This window comes from Taurulus bubalis, assembly GCF_910589615.1.
Source record: "Taurulus bubalis genome assembly, chromosome: 10".
NCBI classification, from domain to species: domain Eukaryota; kingdom Metazoa; phylum Chordata; class Actinopteri; order Perciformes; family Cottidae; genus Taurulus; species Taurulus bubalis.
The window spans coordinates 4,675,366-4,695,313 of record NC_136598.1 but is presented as its reverse complement, the minus strand read 5'-3'; the positions used below and the strand labels follow the sequence as shown (position 1 = coordinate 4,695,313).

At 42.6% G+C, this 19,948-nt stretch overlaps 1 protein-coding gene across 1 annotated transcript in view; it reads right to left on the bottom strand.

The window, feature by feature from the left end:
* Positions 1-305: 305 nt before the first annotated feature.
* The window catches only part of ift80 (intraflagellar transport 80 homolog (Chlamydomonas)), a gene marked incomplete at its 5' end in the record, with an annotated part of 33,028 nt that continues 13,385 nt past the window's right edge, over positions 306-19,948 (bottom strand). Inside the window, 12 exons of the mRNA XM_079224699.1 lie at positions 306-917; positions 1,320-1,443; positions 1,618-1,790; positions 1,963-2,052; positions 3,911-4,082; positions 4,712-4,859; positions 4,975-5,110; positions 6,202-6,266; positions 6,353-6,516; positions 7,018-7,092; positions 7,568-7,686; positions 9,090-9,269. Coding sequence (XP_079080825.1) covers positions 807-917; positions 1,320-1,443; positions 1,618-1,790; positions 1,963-2,052; positions 3,911-4,082; positions 4,712-4,859; positions 4,975-5,110; positions 6,202-6,266; positions 6,353-6,516; positions 7,018-7,092; positions 7,568-7,686; positions 9,090-9,269 — 1,557 coding nt within the window. The 3' untranslated portion in view covers positions 306-806. The remainder of the gene's footprint in view (positions 918-1,319; positions 1,444-1,617; positions 1,791-1,962; positions 2,053-3,910; positions 4,083-4,711; positions 4,860-4,974; positions 5,111-6,201; positions 6,267-6,352; positions 6,517-7,017; positions 7,093-7,567; positions 7,687-9,089; positions 9,270-19,948) is intronic.

The following is a 19,948-nucleotide window of genomic DNA, read 5'->3' as shown; positions in this document are numbered from 1 at the left end:
GGTGGAGCTGCATGGCAAGCCTTTGGTTTCACACCTCAGCAGAAAAGGAAATACAAGAATAACTCAAAGAGAAGCACATATTGGACTCTAAAACACGCATGCACCCAGAAATACCGTCGGTGCAAGTGCAAAGCTGAAAAAACATGTCAAAGCTGCTCTATGATCTTTGTATATAAAACCAGTGAAGCATCACCACTTTAAATGAATACAAAAATAGAGGGAAAGGAAAAGAGAACATTCTGGATGAATATATATATACAGTATTTTAATCTGTTTTATTAACTGACATTCATTTTAGTGTTTACAGAAGGCAAATTCTTGAATAAATAAAATGTAAAAATATCTATCCATATGAAAACAGTGACAAAAAGCAAAGCAATACATTTGTGCATAACTGAGCATTTCAAGTTAATTTGGACCAATAGAAGAAAAAAAAAAATCAACTTAGAACTTGACACACTAAAATCACAGAGAAGCCGATATAAGAGAAAGGCCATGATGGTGTTAAAAAAGTAGTATTTATATACACTCTTCTCAAAGTCAAATAATCCACCCACCGTAACAGAATGCCACGCACAATGTTGTGCAAATGTTCTACATTACACGGCATATGCCCCAAGATTGATGTGTAAAAGTCAAGTGTCATATTCTTCATGGTCTACTTATCTCCAAATGTTCCCTTTTGTTAATGTACTAACTAATGGTAGCCATTTTACCTAAAGTACAGACATTGTTATTACTTTGTCAAAAACACATGGGAATCAATTTCTGCAAAGCGGAGGTTTTAGAGAAAGGTCCCCTGAACATCAACGTCGGGAGGCCACGCTGCTCCTCAAAGAGCCGTTTGCAGCTTTCTCTCTCTCTTTAGCCAACTCCATATCTATCTTCGCCTGGATTTTCCCCCAGTCAACCTCAACCTGGCAGAGAGACAGAAAGATTAGATGAAATTAATAAAAAAAAACTGTAGTTTGTGTTGATCAGAATGGAATTGAGCACACAAAGCTTCTAAATAAGTCCAACGTTACTTAAGGCCGGTATCGCATCGGACGCTTGCAAAGTGTGGCATGCTTCAATGCTTTTCCTCTCCTGGTCAGACTGAGGGATTATTTGCAGCAAGAGACACCGTACTAGTGCTTCTCCAAGATTAAACATTTATGTCAGTAGACACACCAACAACAACTTCTAGGCTTTCCTCCGAGTGTTCCTCCCCTCAAGAGTTAACAATTTTCAACTGAAGGATCTAAAGAGTGTATAAGCAGTGCGTAACATGTTGATAACCTTTGAGAAATCAATGAATGTACGATTCTGTCCTAACTTACCCCTTCGGCGTACTGCAGGAACCTCTTATTTGTCTCCTTCCTGCCAAATTTCTGTAGGAACTTCCCTCTATAGGCCAGCACAGTGTCCACGTGGGTCTTGTGTTTAACTGCCAGCGCCAATGCCCTGGACACAAGATGACAAGATGCAGATAGACATTAATCATATGGACAAACATGCTTCACCGGAACTCTCACTCAAACATTATTCTGAGTACAAGCGTCCTCCAAACGACTTATACATTCCCTCTCCTTCCAGCTGTAACCTTGTACGCCCATTCACCCTCACACTGAGTTGTACCTCTCCCAGTTGAAGAGGTCAATGCTGACTCGTATGGCTTGGTAGATGAGACCAGCTTGTAACAGTGTGGCCTCAGCCTCCTGGACCTGACCGCTGAACATCAGCATGTGGGCCAAAGACGACTCCTTAGATGGCTGCTCCTTTATAAAGTTGATGTACTGCACCCTCGGCAACTGAAAGAGGAGAGGGAGAGGATTGTGATTGTGACCTTTTGGCCTCTTTGCCTTGCGTCTGTGAAAATCATTGTTTCAGTTAAAGCAATTGTGTGTGTGTACTTGTGTTGGAAGACCTGGCTAAAAACAAAACGTGTGATGAATTGAATTGGCCATTAACTAAGGCCCTTACCTCTCCAATGGCGGCATAAGCCATCTCTGCTGTGGTCAACTCCCTGTTTGCCATTGCCATACCAGCAAGACATGCCCACAAAGATTGGTCCTACAGATGTGGGGAGCAGAGGTATTTTTAGATGCCAATATCTCACCATCTGACACAATGACCTGGAGACAAGTTGTTGAATGCTTTTCCACATTTTTACTATACATATTTATCTACATATGGACACTTTTTTCTGAATTTGTGCCTTATTGTAATTGTGCCTGTTGTAATATCTTGCTTGTTGTAATATTTAAATGGCATCTCAACACAGAAAGCGTTTCAGATGTGTTTTTCAGTCATCAGTGTCACGCAAATGTGACAGAACATATACGCTTCTAGATGAATCACTTGCATGTTTATAGCAAGTACACAGGTAGCCGGTACTCAATACTGTGCCTAAATGCATCCTGTGTGGACAGACAGAGGACTGAAGCTGCTGCTCACCTATCTTTGTTACTCAGGCTATACCTCCTGTGTAGACACAGTGTAAGAAACACAGGTGAGTGACATTGTCAGGGAGAGTTGGAATTGGATAGCTATTTAAGCAGGACCCTAATTATCTGAACATGTCATTTTTATTTAACCTTGTGTAAAATGTTTTATTCAAAAAGTAATTTCCAGCGAGCAGTGATTAAGAACATCACTAAGCATAATGAGGATGGCAGATGCAAAATGTGTTATAGGTGTGTGTGCACAGCGACGGAGTGAGATGGTGTCTTTATGGACCCCATTACACCCTGCTCATATCCTGGCAGGCCTCATTGTAGTCAGACTCCAAGCCATAAAGAAAACATCCACGACAAACACAAAAGCAAACATAAACATAGACGTTTGCTGTACACAACATCAATCAATCAGTGTAAACAAATGTGTCACCACTTTAGTCCATGCAGCTGCATTCATTAAAATGAAGCCGTAACCACCAATTGGCCAACAGTTGAGCAAACCTCTCACTGGAATCACCACCGTGTAATCCCCCCTTTAATCTGTGTCCATCACTAAGGCAAGCAGCTATTATCGTAAACCATTCCTGGAAACAACAAATGATAGCCTCCGTCTGATGTCAGAAACTTGATACAAAAAGTTGATGACTTATCACAAGTCGTCCTTTGGTGTGCCTGTATAATAGTTTATTAGATCATAAATGCAATCTACTGTATGCCTGTTTGTGTGTATGGCTCTAAACTATTTCATGTGTCAACTCCTATTTGGTCAAGGCTTACTGACAATGACTGTAATTCTGGGAAAAGCCGTGCTGCCACCAAACGCTTACCAGAAGTAGAGGGGGGAGGGGTCGAGGGGAAAGCTCTTAAAACCAGTGCCTCTCTCCGTCCCTTTTGTCCCACCCTCTTCTTGCTACTAGCCGTCCATTTCTCCAGGGTTGTGGTTATTGCATCATCGCCCAAGTGAAGAAACAAACAACCCTGCATTCAGCGTGCGTGTGCGTATGTGTGTGTGTGTGTGTATGCATGTGAAGAGTTACACATATAGTGGTGTGTGTATTTATGAGTGAGGTCTTTAGGGGCTAAATCCGATAAATGGTGTCACCAGGCTAATTGAAGGCTAATTAAAGCCTGCTGGTCTGGTCCCATAAACCTGTCTACTAACTTCTCATTTCAGACCCGGTCTCGCTCTCTTTCATACATATATGCATGCGATTGACACACAACACAGGAGCCTGGACAGTGGCAGAGCAGTAGACTGCAGGATATGTCACACCATCTCGAGATCAATTATATAAATAGAAATGTAAAATAGAAGAAGTTTAATCCATGCTAAGAAGTACGTTCACACTGATTTTGTCTAGGTATCTAGCATAACAATTCATATTTTAAATACAAACACAAAGATCTGATGTAATAATGATGTCACAGCAGCTTGTCATGAACACATGAATAAAGCTGGTTTTCTATTTTACCTTGGCGAAGCGGCAGAGGCGCAGAGCATCCTCCCAGCGTGCTGCGGTGCTGTACTCGTGCAGGAGGGCTGGGTATGGAGGTACACAACTATAAACCAGGGAACCGTCCCCTTGGCGTAACGTCACCTTGGTGCCAACATAGCTCAGAATGTGGGGGGCACGGCTGAACTCACTTTAGAGGACACACACACACACACACACACACACACACACACACACACACACACACACACACACACACACACACCAGAGTTAGAACAAATACAACTAACCACATCCTCAAAGTTTAGCTATCACTGAAAAGCCAGCACAGAACTCAGTGTCCCCCTGTTTGCAAGCATAATTGTCGGGCGTGAGAAAACATGTTGGAAAAAAGGCTGTTCAATAACATTGGGTAATGCAATGTGTTATATCGAAGATAACATGTAGAAGACAACGGATTGTGCTCATCAAGAAATCAACAAACAGCGTATTGACCATGCAGTTCTTTCCAGTTTGCATGTGTGTGTCAGGATTTCTAATACAAAGATACATTTGTGAGGCAAGCAAAACTTGTCTGTGATCGCCTGTATAGAAAGTGCATAGCAGCTTCTGTACTGAAGCTGAAGTTGAGGCATTTTGGGCAGGATTGTACAATCTGACAGCTGCTGGCAAAAAATAGTGCCTTAAGTGCTATGTGTGTTACCTCTGGAATGAGCTGGAAGGCTCTTATTTTACATATTTTACTCTCTGGTGAACAGTATCAGCTGTTTATGAAAAAATACCAGTATAAAAGGTGGGAGAAAATGACTGCATGTCTACCTGCCATCCTTTATGTACAGTGTTTTTGGCAGCAGTTCTTTGTCAGTGAAGACAGCACTTGGGTAGTACCACACTGTGAGCTGGTTGTCTTGTATTCCACACAGAATGTTAGCAGCATCATTCCATGCCATACTGTGAACCATGCTACCTGCAGGACAGAGCACACACAATAACCACGTTCATCCGATGTTAGCCACACTTAAGTGTAAAAATAAAGAGTCACGACACAACTTTTCAAGAGAGTTCCCTCCTTCTCGTCTCACCAATTTTGCAGATTTTGGGTTCCCGCCCAAGATGACGCACTGAGGTCAAGTAAAGGTCCCGGTTCTTGTCTATCAGGGCGATCTTCCTCTCAGTGGATGGGCCACACTGGTCCAGAGCTATCTCCACCACCTCCAGCTACATATGATAATGACAGTTCAGTGAATAATGGATGACCACAAAAGATCAGGAAAGAAAAGGAAAAAGAGGAAATATATTTAATAAAAATACGTAACCTTTCATTTGTAATTCAAGTAATTCATTCACACAGGGGTATACACAAATAAATATACGATTATTTTTTTCATTTAGACCATCTATTGAATTACTTGCTACATGCTGTATATTGTGATTTATGTTGCTATCAAGTTACCTATATTGGGATAGAAGGCTATATTGTCCAGCTGTGTGTGTGTATGTGTGTGTGTGTGTGTGTGTGTGTGTGTGTGTGTGTGTGTGTGTGTGTGTGTGTGTGTGTGTGTGTGTGTGTGTGTGGTGATGGAGGTTAGAAGTTATTAACATTACTCTTCATTATTCACAAACGATCACTGCACAAGCTGATTGATTGATTTGCTTTGGTAGTCTGGAGCCTGATTTATAATCACATATTATAATACGGGTAGATGAAATCAAGCATTCTGATTGGTTGAGAGTGAGTCACGGGGTGTACTGTATTGAGCCATAATGTACTGTACGCCCGTTTACATTTAGCAGAGCGTTCCATATCAGTGCGCACTCAAAATAACAGGTAGATTTTGCACGACCGTTAGTTGTCATTTCAAACAAACATGTTTCGTGTAAACTTTGATATTTTGGGGGGAATGCCTTTTGATGAGAAGCAGCGGTGAATAATGGGGGCGAGGCGAGAGGAGAGCAGATAACACTCTGAGCGAGCAGACTAATTAGCGGGTAGCGAGTGAGTAAAACCGGAAACTAAGATGAGGAATGAAAAGGGTTTGATAGCTAATCACAAAATCGTGATGATTTCCAGTGAGAGATAATTACCGTCAGTAAATCAGAGACTCTCTCTCTCTCGTGTGTGTGTGTGTGTGTGTGTGTGTGTGTGCCTCTCCCATATGTGTGGCGGTTGCATACGGGTTGTTAGGCCCGGGCTACGTGTCGGGCCTAACAACACCCTTGAACTGTACAGCAGAAAGTGTTGCATGTTTTACTTCCTAGGTACTGAAACAGATACAGTAAGGTACATTTAAGGGCAAAGGATTACCCACCTTGTGAGTCAAGGGTTTGCCATCGCCGAGGGCTTTCCCGGTCAGTGCGTCGAAGAGAAGGATGACTGGTGAGGAGAAACAAAAAGAGAACATTGTAAAAGCACAGTCCATCCTATTTAAATGATTAAAGGGGTGACAGCGGCCCCCTTACCTTTTTCATCACTCTTGTCTCGGATGGCGATGGTGTCATTACTAAGCGAGACACCTTGGGCATTTAGGATGTCAGCTCTCATACCAGGGAACTTGGGGGAAGAAATCAATCTTCCCTCGTAGGAGAATGTATACAACCCTGCTCCATCCACGAGCAGAACATATCTGAGTGGGACAGACAGGAGAATACAGTAGATAAGTGTCCGATATATCGATGATGTTATCTGTGGGATGGCAGGGAGAGGGAAGAAGGGGACCAAGTAAGGAGATATGATAAATGTTAAAGAGTAAAATAATAAACAGTCTTTAACAGTTAATCAATTGACACAAGCAGGTAATGTAGACATCTAATGCACAGTAACACACCTTAAACTTACTCAGCAAGACTTATCAATCTCAAAAGTGATTTCAGAATGGCCAATAATCTATTTAGCTCTATGCTGAGTGTCAGGACACTGCACTTGAGTATTGCACAATAGCGACTCCATATTAATACAATTTCCCCCAGTGGTTTCAGTGTGTGTGTGTGTGTGTGTGTGTGTGTGTGTGTGGTTTGCTGCTTGATGAGTGATCAGTGTGGAGCAACGAAGCATTAGGCAAGCTGATAGACGATCCAACAGCCTGTGCTCCCTCTTGTTGCACTGCTCCTGGAATAGAGACACTCACTTCTCTGCTTGCAGGACGAGGCTCACTGTTCCCTCTTTCAAGTCAAAGATGAGGGGAGTATTCCAGTTCCTCGAGCTTGCACAAATAAACAGCACAAAAACACACAGTAAAAGATGTGAAAACACAAACATCTAAGAGCAAAGTGTTAAATCTGGCATAAGTCCAGAGGTGAGGAGACCAAGAACAGAAAGAAGAACAGAGTAATGAAAATCACACTTCAACATACACAGAGGTCAGCAGATAACATTAGCCCAGCAAGAATCAGCATTTTAGTAAGATGTGGTTGTTGTTTCCACCAGGCCTTCTTAGTCTTCCTGTTTTTTTAAAAATTCTTGGACAAAATGTATGCACACAGTATGGAATCTCAGTATATTTCAGTTGGATCTGAAGATAAGGATTTGTTCAATAGATGTAAAAGATGAGCATGTGTTGCACAAAATCCTGATGTAATGGGAAAATGATGAAATCATAATATGAGAATTTGCAATCTAGTGTGAATATAAAACCAGAGGACCACAGGAGACAAGCAAAGGAAGAGTGGGCTACTGACTTGTAGACATAGCACTGGAGGGAAGTGGCGACCACAAGATGACCGTATGCCAGGGAGGTTTTGATAACTCGATCTCGGAACTCCAGTATGTCCACTGCATCGTTCATCACATTCCTTACCTGAAAAAAATAAGGAAAGGACAGTGGGGCAAACCAGATGAGTTCACGAAAAAATAAAAATAAAGAGTAGAGATGAATACATCTCTAAGGAATGACTGAACAGGCATCAACTGTATACTACTGAACAAACACTTTACATTTAAACAGGTAAACAACAGAGGGGAGACACTGGCTTCACTCACAGAGGGGTGAACACAGTCACGTACGCATTGGAGTGTATTTATTCCTAATGTACACAGGAAACAGTCTACAGTGTATGTAGGGCAACCGTGGTCGGATAAAGCAGTTTTTACTGTTTTAAGTTTGTGCGTGTGGTGGTTGGTACTCCTTTTTTCACCTGCATAGATAAATACTTCCCTCCAGCCCTCTCTGTGAATGAATGAAAAGACCTTTTCCAGCTCCAGGTGAAAGGTGGGGTTATTTTTACAGCTTTACAAATCTTCCTCTTCTGCGCCCTCCAGCAAGCCAAATTTACATGAAACACAACCAGGAATAAAAAACATTTGACCGCAAGGTGGTAAATTTAGCTGGCTGATTCACAAACCACTGGCAGATGTGCACTTTTAAAGAGGACTGCGAGGAGGATAGGGGGAGGAGGGAGACAGAAAAGTGCCTGCAAGGCTGAAAATAAATGGCTGATGACCCGACTTTGTTTAGTTTACACAAACTACAATTGGTAAAGATGTCTATGGCAAATGAGTACACGTGTGTAGGCACATGTGTATGTGCGTGACCTTGTTTCTGTAGGTGTGCATGTGTGTCCCTGTCTGAAAGTGTATGTGCGTGTGTGTATATATGTACATTTGGGTGTGTTAACCGCATGTAAACGCTACCTTGTGGTTAGCATGAGTTTAAACAGTAGAGAATGGTGGAGCGAGAGAGGCAGCTAGACAGGCTGGTCATTGTCATTGCAGGGCTGCACACTGGCACACCGGGAGGGTCCTACTTTAATATACGGCCGCAGCTAGTCAAGGCCAGGGAAGCATTTGCTCCTCTACGTAGCATATTCACTCGCCTCTTTACAGTCTGCACATGGCATCGCAGAACTTTTCAATTATCTTGTTACGCTGACATAACTGAGTTTGGCTATGCTAATGTTTGAGAATCTGTTGTCCTCACAGACACACAGATCTTTAGTGATATTTACTTGAAAACCTTTGACATGTAAAACCACAACTTTTATGACAGACCAAGAATCAAAATGGACTTCTAGCATGATTCCTTTGTATCTGCATATAACTGCACCATTTTTTTTTAGCTAAAATCTCTTTCTGTCATTTTGTTTCTATTATGAACGAAAATGAAAGAATGACACGAGTCACCGAGACCCTCGACAAGACTAAATCGACTTTCTTTCAGGTTAAAACCTAAACGTGGACGTGTGTGTTTGGCTCTTGTTCTACCTGCATGGTTCTCCTCTTGGTAAGAGTGATCACGAAGTTCTTCCATTCCCAATGCTGCTCCACCACGTGGGCAAAGATGACATGCCCGTTGCCACAGGCCCCGGCCAGCTGGGTGCCGTCTGCAGACCAGGCCAAGCTGAACACACTGCCTGTGTTGGGCTTCTCCAATGCATAGGACCACTGGAAGGAGGGGGCAAGGGGAGAAAGCCAACAAGATGGAGGAGCGAGAACAATGTGGTTAATGTCAATGGATAGTTATCTATGATCTTAAATAATTACCTGGGAAGCCGCTTAGGACCTACAACCGATGACAAGTTTAGAGAGGAGAAGCGATGAGAGTCAGGAGTTGTGTATGAGTGAGTGCGCATGCACATAATGTAAACTCTGCGAGAAAGACAAGGGCCCAGTCAGTCAGTCATTGAGCTATGATGAACTGTGAGACACTGAAGTAGCGCTCGGCCCTGCCAAGTCCAGCACTCGCGCTCGTAAACATACACTCTGCTATACTCATCTATTACATACAAGGGGGCAGAGGTACGGGGAGAGAAAGAGGGGGTTTATATACGAGCCCCCAAACTGAAGCCAAAAGCTGATTAACAAGACCTCTCCCCTCTTTTTATAAGAAAAGGTTTGAAAGAGGACTAACAGACACAAAGTAATTGAAAGAGGAGTTTTTCTTCATGTCCGCTGTGCTGCTTCAGCCAGACCCTGCACTCTTGATGACTATAAGTGATGGGGAAAGACACAACTAAGAAAAAATGCGTCCCTTTACAGTATCTAAGACAAGAAAACCTCTCACTTCTTTTCCTGTTTCCCTGAGGTATCCCTTTTCTCTATGTAATCCCTTAATTCTTTTCTCTGTTTCCAGTACTTTTTCCATCTTCCTCTACTACCTTTCCACACTCCTGTCCCTCTAGTCTTCTGTAGAGTATCACAACACAAAGAAAAATGTTGTGCTCTGATTCAACACAAATTCTCTGAGACAGCCACTAAAGGTTTTCCGATTAGCAGAGAAAGATACACTAAATAAGTTTCTATCGCCTCTCAATATCATTTCTTGTGGTCCGCTGTGCACACCTGGAGTCTTTCTATTATAACCACTGCTGACTGTGTCACATAATACCCCCCTTCCAGCATCACCACCAAAGCTGCTGACTGATTCCAGTCATCTGTGATCTTCTGCACAAATACATGCATTCAAGCTGTAAACTGCTTACGAAGGGAGAAAAGTGCTAATGTTAGCGTAGCGCTGCATGCCTGTTAGTGATGGAGAGACAAGTGTGGTGCAGAAGGCCAAGTGCTGCGGTAAAATTTGGGGTAAAAGCACCAGTGTGTTTGCTGCCTCATACACATTCAGCCGCAGGATGTGAGGTGTGGCGTGAGGTAACAGTCGGCAGGCTACAGGTCATAGGCTCGCTACTTGGATCTCTTTCCCTCTTCCTTGCTGCCGGTCTGCCTCATACATACACTGTTGAGCACCCTCTTAGTGGTTGATGTCATATAAGGACTCAAAATAATTGTCATCTTGAGATGCCTCTCTGTGTTAAAGCCCCCTGGGGTGAAAGGAGAGGGGAGGACTGGAGGCGAGCGGGATAGGTAGATAGATGGAGGGTCAGAGATGCAGCTGAATGTATACACCAGACTGTAATGAAGCAGGACATATGATATCTGCCCGAGGAGCACTGCTGGATCCATGCTTACCTAATGCTTTTAACACATTGGGCCATTTGACTCCTCCTTGAGCCAGCCAGCAAGTGAGAAAGTGTGTGGGAAGGGAGGAGGGGGGGTATGTGTGTGCAGTTGTTGCGCACATACATGTCTGTTGTTTGTGTATGTGTGTGACAGAGAGACAGAATAAAGACGAGATGAAACAATTTAAAGAATTTAAGAAAATAAGATAAAACCACATTAGAGTAATTAATGCGTGTGTAAACAGGGAAAAATAAAGAGTACACTTTTCCCCCCCTTGTATTAATGTCCAATGTCTTTTATGAATATGTGTGTGCATGCGTCTAAAAGGGGTGAAAATCCAGTGTCTGACCATGGGGCACACGGGGTTTCCTATGGCTCTCCTGAGATGGACGGACTGCGCCAGCAGAGGAGGAGAAACCCGGGACACAAAAAGCTTTTCCAGAGCAGCAATCTGACAACAAATTATTTGCACCTCTCCCTCTTTGATCTACTTTTCTTTCATTAACTCCTGCTTTCATCACACGCTTTTTTAATTTAATTTTTAATTTTACGATGTCTCTTGTATACCCGTTTGCTGCTGTAATCCTGCAAATTTCCCGACTTCGGGACTAATAAAGGAATATCTAATCTAATCTAAAAAAGTGAAGAATTTAGATGCCCTGACAGCTCGCTACCTAACAAGAAACTGGTCAGGAAAAAAACTGCATTAGGAAGTTCTTTAATAAAAAAGTATGTGCTATACATAATATGTGACAATGTATAAGCAATGATACTAGTATTTTCAGAATGAGAAAAAGGATGTGTGGCTGGTAAGAAGGAGCTGGTGGGGGTGGGGATGGACTATTGAGAGGATTGGAGAAATGGTGGAAACAGGTAAAAGGGAAAGCAGCAAGCAGAGGTGAATCAGCCAGTGGCAGTAGATTTAGCAACTGATTTTCTTGCAACCAATAGGGGTAGAATTCTGCTTGATAACGAGAAGACTACTGGACAGGGCTTGGAAGAGATGTAAGATTATACAGCAAGATGAAAGAGCAAGCAGAAATGCAGAAAGAGTCTATAAAGGCCAAAAGGGCTGTGGAAGGTGGGTCTGAGCCTTGATCTAGCTGGAGTCCACTCTCTGGTCAATGAACCCTGTCTGTCCATAATGGGCAGCTTTGTGGCCAGAGAGAAGGTGGCAGACATGACGTGTAGTTCTCAGCTGAGCTCTGTGGGAGAGAGGGGGAGACCTCTCAAACGTACAATGAGCTTATACACGCAGACTATGTATGTACATATAGCAGCAATGTATGGCTGTGCATGCAAGTCTAGGTACACACTACAAATCAGACAGAAACACACACACCCACACATGTACTTGTGTCAAAGACATGGCAGGAGACCAAGGCTTGTAGTCTAACACTAGTGATGATCACTTTGAGCACCAAGCATAACACCTACACATGCATCCTTTGTGATACGTGTGTGTTAATGTGACTCATATGCACAGACGTTAGTTGCATGTAGGTGACAAACCCTGGAGTGCTGAACTGGTCAAATGACCCTGTTGGATGCTGTAGTACGAATGTCCTGTGCAGTAAGCACTTACCATATTCGGTTGGGGGTGTTACTATCCAGATCTCTTTTAGTTTCAGGGGCAGAAATAAGTGATGATCCACAGATCCTGGCTTGCAGTATGCAACCTTCAATAGAGGAACGTTTTTCCCCAAAAGGCATTATGAGCTAAATGTAATGGGCCTCCTAACCACCAGGGAGCGGTGGTGTTTTTTTTCAGGTTTTTTCTTTAGGGGTAATTGCTTTTTAAAGAAAAAGCTAAATTCTAGTCCAGTCCAGGCGGCAACCTTTGGTTCTGGCAAGTAAAGCCACTGCGGAAATGTCTTAAACTTCAATTCTCTCTACTGACCGGCAGGAGGCGAATCCTCTGGTTGCAAAAATAAGTCTGATTGTCTGACTGAGTCTATTAGTTGATTTAATACCTTAGGTAGATAGGTTTTTGGTCTCAATCGCCTCTTTTCTTCAATACAGCGCGATGTTCATTTAGTAAATGATGGTCCCATTTAGAGTAAAATAGATGCTTGGCTACCTAAAGATAGACAGGCTGCTACCAGTCGCCACTGGTTGCAAAGAGCCAAGATGGCAACAGCTGTATTGTGGAGGTTTGATGCAACAATGAAAGGTAATGTTGTTGAATGGTGATGACATTCAGCGTCAATAACCCAACGACGGAAGATGAAGCGCTCATATCACTCTGGTAAAAGACAGGACGTAAAAAAGGAAGGAATTTGAAATTTAACCTTTTTTCTTTGCAAAAGCTGTTGACATGCTGTTAGTTTAAAATAAAACGTTAGCAAGGCTTTGTAACTCACATTACAATGCTTTTACAGTGTTACTTACCGTGAATGTTCTATTATGCCTTATTGGACCAAAACATTGACATTCAGAAATGGCCGCGCTAGCATAGACCCAAGCAGACAAAATGACATTCTGCAGACAATGGGACATTAGCAAACACACATATGCATGCACGTACCCAAAAACCCAGTCAATCTACGAACACACAGCCTCCTTAGAGCCTCTTTTAGGAGCTTGCTTGCCTTCTCCCTTGCTCCCTTGCTTCTGCTAACTCTCTCTCCATTTCTCGACATATGTTTACCATTAGGACTGGCAGGTGTTGTGGGCCTGCCCCTTCTCTCTATTATTGCCCTGCAGCCGCAGCCAACACGGGGAGGCCTGCAAAAAGGTTACTTTAAAAAAAAAAATAAGTTAACTCAAAGGCAAGGACGTTCTTACTCTGAGAAATGATATAACTTAAACTTGTTTCCAAAGGCACAGTCTGCCTCTTATTCTCCAAGTGCTCTTCTCTATATTGCAACAACTAACTCTGCCTTGTAACTTTTTTTCACTTGTTTCCTGCCTTTCTTTCTTTTTTTATATATCACCCTATAATTAAAAGTGTTACTCCACCCATCTATTTATTATGAAATTCTCAGTCCCTGTAGGCTGGAAAAGTGGCTGCGGAAAGTGTAACGTTTTGTCCTCTCCACAGAACAGCAGGTGTGTTCAGCTTGAATTATGTCAATTATAATGATGTGCAATAATGACAACTTTTCATGGCAGAAGGAAAGTATAAAAAAGTACAAGTATCAAGTTTATACCTTGTATAGTAAGAAACTTAACTCGCCAACTGGAAATGGAAGCTGTTTTGAGACATTTAATATGAGTGTTTGGATGTAGATTTGCTAACTGAAGTGGTAACTGGTAGGAGACAGACCAAAGATATACTCCTTATTTTACATCCACCTTTAAAGCCTTCGGAGTGCGAGTTTTTCATGAAATACTGACTGAAATAACACACACAAGCGAAAGTTATCTTGAAAACAAAGCACACAAAAAATGAGAAGCACACAGAGGGAGAGGGGAGTCAGGAAAATACTCGAAACAAAGTCCAAAAAAGAGAATGGAAGTGTGTATCCCCTTTCCCCTACTCTCTTTCTGCTCTACCTGAAACAGTGCTCTGGTCTTGGGGAGTGGGGGTAGGTGGGGTGGCGCTCGGGCCAGGGAAAGGGTTAATGACACATGTCTGGACTAATGGCTCCCAGTGGAGCTATCTGCTGATTCAGCCCCATTACTTCACAAGCATTAAATATGTCTGCTCTGACCGCTCTCTGCTCCCCCCCAGCCCTAATGCAAGTCAACAAATGCTAATCAGAAGGGGGCAGGAGCTTTCCAGACTTTCTATGCTTTTCTTAAAAGCATCTAGGAAAAAACCTGCACCAGTCATTAGTGTTAGTGGGTCAAACGGAGTCTGTAAACCTGCTTTTTTTAATGCAGCTGCAACACTACTGGGCCTTGGTATAAAAAGATGAACCAGCACATATGCAGTACAGGACTTTATATATAGCAGAAACTTAGAAATAGAATAGGAGGAAAACGGACATCGAAGTGTTTTCCATGTTTAATTCACTGGTTTAAAAGGAAAATGGATATTGGTGTTAGTTGTCTTCGGTGGGGCCATAAAGTGTGGTCGCATCACACTGGGAAGAGAGGGGACGCAACTCTGGAGACGGATGGCTAGTTCCGTTAGCTAGGTAGCTTATCCTTCTCCGTAGAGGTGGGGATTGAGACCGAGGGACAATTGGACCCAGCGGCCAGCGGCCCGCTGTTCGGCTCATTTTCGGTAACTTGTGCAGCATCAGACATGCTGGATTAAGCGATCATCGTTTTATTCTCCATGGCCAAAAACTAAATATGGGCATTTATTTCTGCACAAACTCCAATTTGAAATGCACATTCAGTTGAAATCCTCACAGCTAAACTAACTCTTTTGCACCGCTGCCAATTTCTTTGTTCACACACATTCGCCACCACTCTCGCTTCGCCACTTCATTTCCACCACACACACACACACACACACACACACACACACACACACACACACACACACACACACACACTGTGCTATTCTCCAAATCACCTACACTACTCTGACAACAATTGGCTCTAGATAGGACCATGCATGTTTGCCCTTAAACACTGGGTCCACGGGAGATTTTTCAACCAGTTGCAATCTGTGACGTTACCGCTAGATGACGGCAACTCCTACAAACTGCACTCTTAATGCTACTGGTTACAGAAAGGAATAGAAATAATCCTTTATTAGTTCGACAGTGGGGAAATTTATTCTCTGCATTTGACCCATCCTTAGTATTTTAAGGAGCAGTGGGCTGCCCCTAGTGAAGCGCCCGGGAAGCAACAGGGGGTTCAGTGTCTTGCTCAAGGACACTTCGACATGCAAACTATGGGGAGACTGGGGATTGAAACGGCTGCCTTCTGGTTGCAGGACGACCACTCATGATCTACAGCCGCCGAAAACGAGCCAAACTAATTTTGCACTCATGTGGCGAGAGCAATGTGCTTTCCTACTGTGACAAGAATGTGTGTATATGAAGCATTACGTTTTAGTTTTCCATTTTACTCTAGCTCTTTATGCCTCCTAACATTAATACTCCATTGCTCGTTTTAATCGTCACTGCAAAACCTCACCTTGACTAACCTGACTTGGAGTAAGTCGGTTAATTTATACGGAAGTTAGTCCACAACAATGGTCACAGTGGCAACGATACAAATAAAAATGGCCACCATCCCGTTACATTGATTTGAATGGGAATGTCCATTCTACTACTATTCTTGGGAGAAATTATAGTGTTACAGATCACTGTCAATATTTAATGCACTATCAAATCCAACACCTCTCAATTGCACCAATGCTTTAACATGATTGTCAAGTAAAAGTCATAACATAAAGTTACATGATGTTACAGGAAATTGCAGAATAGACAAAAAGGTAATAGTATATTCTACTGTCTGTTATTTGAATCACCAATGTAAAAACAACATTATGTCTTTCACCTTGAAGGACATGGAAACATGACAGTGATCCAGCATTTGCCTGTGACCAACAGTGTGGTATGAATGGTCAAAAGTGAGTCCTCAGCCTGTACGCTGAATAACCCTTTGTTACCAATGGTATATATGTGACTGCTATATCTGCCAATGTTAAGTCACAGTGTTTTGTAACATAACATGCTCAAAGTGGGACTTCTTTATCTCAGAACACAGATATTGACAACCACAGGCTCTAATATTGGTCAAGCCTATACCAGTGTGTACACTTCGTAGTTTGTAAATTGGTGAAAGGAGGGCGAGCTTCTCCTTTAGTTTATCACTGTACTAGTGGGCTAGTGGAGCTAATGGGAGCAAACCTAGTCCAGGGTTAACAGTCTTACATAAATAAGAACAGATGGCAGACTCTCCGCAAGCCAGCTGGCTTCAGTTTGCCTGTGTGCAGGACAGGACCTGGCAGTGCAGGTACAGTGTAACTCCCGGCCTAATAAACACAACACATATGTCTGAGTGTATTGGACACTAGACATATACAGGCACGTATCTAGCCAATAAGCAGACATAGGATGATGTGATGTGCATGTATGAAAATGCACATCACACATCATGACACAAATCGACTCTTCGATCTACTCTCCCATTTCCAAACCAACTATGTAATATGGAAATGTTTGTAAATGTGTGAAACTAAAAACAAAGCCATTTGTTTTGATGAAAAGAGGAGGTGGTTTTGAACGAGGATTCATCAATCTCTCAGCAGATTAGGAGGCCTTGTAAATGTCAGTTTGCAGTGACCCCTCCATGGGGGATGGGGTTGACTATTAGGATAAGGACAAACTGGGCCTATGTCCAGAACTTGTCAGACTTGTATGTGTGGGAACTGCTCTGGCTAAGAATTGGCTTCTAAAACCGACTATACAATCCAAATCATAACGCCTTGTCGAGAGATGATGCTGTGACTGTGAACAAAACTACCGATAAATGAACGTGTATATTTATTTGTGGAGTTACAGTTTTACTCAATTGCCAACCATGTACTGCAGAAAAATACTGCATCAAACAACAATACTAGCAAGGCAGTATCATGTGTGTATTATGTTTGCACACACACATGCATACAAACATTTTTAAGGAAGATTGCTAAGGTCAATTATCAAGATGGTTTTTGGGAGGGAAATGGGGCGCATCAAATGTGCTGTGCTTTATGATAAAGCTGAACACCTTGACATTAAATACTATCAAACCGAATGAAGACTCATGAAAAGAGCTGCTTTCAAATGTTCCACAACCACACATAATATATAGCTTTCATGATCACACAGCTTAATACACACACCCACAGCGACACATACAGTCAACACTCACAAATCATCTGGGAGGCACTGACTTATTACTACCTCAACAAAAACAGCCTCGGCTCTAAATGCAACTATACATAAGAAATGTATTGGGACGGGAGATGTAACTTTAACCTCAGACTTTAACCTTTGCTGTGTTACCTCAGACAAGTTTATACAAAAATGAACAAAAAGCAAACCTTTAGGCAACTTAAGAGGTTGTGATTGCAAAAATGACTGAAAATTCCACCAATCCCTGTATTTTTGGTTAGTTTGTAGGATTATTTTCAGGACCACTGTCGAGACACTTGACCTCAACGAAAACCTCACGCAGTCCTGTATCTTACAGTACACCTCTGTGTACTATGCAGGCCTTTGCCCCCCAAACATGTCCTCTTTTGCAAATGTGTGCTTATGTGCAAGTGTGTATGTAAAAACAATGTATAATATACAGTGCAATAATCTGTAAAAGGAATATTCCTTTTTATAGTTCTGACCTGTAAGAGATCACAATGTAAATTCCCATCTGGTAAAGTACCCAGTGAATTTACCAGCACAAGTTTTTTCTCTACCTGCTGCATATAAACCATCTTCATTCCCTGACTCTGCAATAATATAGAACAACCATAGCTTTCTTGTACGCCTGTTTCTAAATATAGGCCAGTGAGAGGAGCTCTGCAAATATCTGTATTGAAATACAAACTTGGGTTGTCTAAAGAGATAGAGGCTGGGCCGGGGACGAGTATAGAGTGGCACAGGTCGGAGCTTTGGCAGTACAAGGAGAAATGGAGAGGCGGAGAGAGAGGGGTAGGTGAGTGGGGGTGGGGTGGGGCAAGAGTCAAGACAAACTAGAAGATAGTGAGCGAGAGGGAAAGAGAGAGAGAGAGAGAGAGAGAGTAATGATCTACACATGGTTTCATGCTGGAGCCTCAACATAGTAACCATAGACACATGCAGGGGTCTCCCGGGACTCATCAGCAGGACACAGCTGTGAGCTGGACAGCAGAATTCTATTAGCACCAACTATGCACACATGCGCATGCAAACACACATACACATAGAGGTAATTTGGGTATTTGAACGTGTTTTGGCATGCTACAAACAGCACAGCGCATAAAGCCTTTTACTCTCTGTTAGTTCATCTAGTGGGCTACAAACAGGTTGGAGGGTTTTAAAAATGTAGTCAATGAGCCGAGATAACTTTCTATGAGATCCCTACAGACACAGAGAGGTATTTTGTAAAACATTGACGGCACACCTCTAAACTGTTCTCAATGGGTTATGTTTCCCACTTTTTTATTTTATCTGTACACTTTGGCTAGTCTTCTTCAAATCTCATAGTCCCATGAATACTGGACTCATACAACTTAAAAACCCGCAAAGCTACCAGTGTGACAGACAACAAAAACGTGTGTTGACCAAATGTATCGATACGAGTTGTGAGAGAGAAAGAGCAAGACCTACAGCATTGTAATAAGTTTGTTTGAGTATGTAGAGGAAGATCTTAAGTATCAAGCCCGATCATTAAAGAGTACCATAATAATCTGTTGCTTTCTGCATTTTTCTGTAACTAAGTAATCTACTTCCGGTTTAGACCGGCACCCGCATGCCCAGTGAAAGTGAATAGTCATCTTATATTTGTTTTTAGGCATGCTAGTATAGACATAATTTATTCCTGAAATGATGCTGAAACACCCGTGTGGATGTAGATCATTTTCGTATTAAAACCCTGCTTTTAAATGGAAACGTAGTCGTGTGGATGTAGCCTAGGTGCATACGTGCACATATGTGATGACAAGTCCATTACTTCTCCTTCGAGGCAAAAGTGTATAACAAATTGTATGAAATGAGTCAGCCAGTCAATAAATTAGTCACTGTCAAAGCGTAACACCATTCTGATCCATGTTGAAGCCAGCAGAAGGGGAGAGGAACCCTAGGGTGCAGCCAAAATTAAACCCTTTCAAATCATCCTTTTCTGGACTTTGGCCCATTGCCTCAAGCCCTACTCCTCAATAACAACCCTTAATGAACTCTGGGTTGGCCTTAAAGCTTCAGGTGATACCCCAGTTACACACACATGCTCTGCTTGCGCTCATTTGTGTGCACCACTGAAGCCCCGTATTTGCATCCTCACTCCTTATATTATTGCATCCCTCTTTCCTCTCTTTCTGCCTCTTTCTCTCTGTGAGTGTGACATGTTTGTCTAGCTAGTGGAGGCAGTGATTTAGTGCTGCTAAGAATGATGACTCTGCCAGAGGGGCTGGCAGGGCACTGTCTCACTGTCATACTCTTACTCTATCCGTGGGGAGGGGTGGAGAAGTGAAGAAAAAAAAAAGGGAGAGGGACAAGAGTGGAGTGAGTGAGTGAGAGAGAGAGTGAGAGAGAGGAGAGAGAGAGGCTTGAAGGAAAGAGAAACCGCCGTCTTTTATG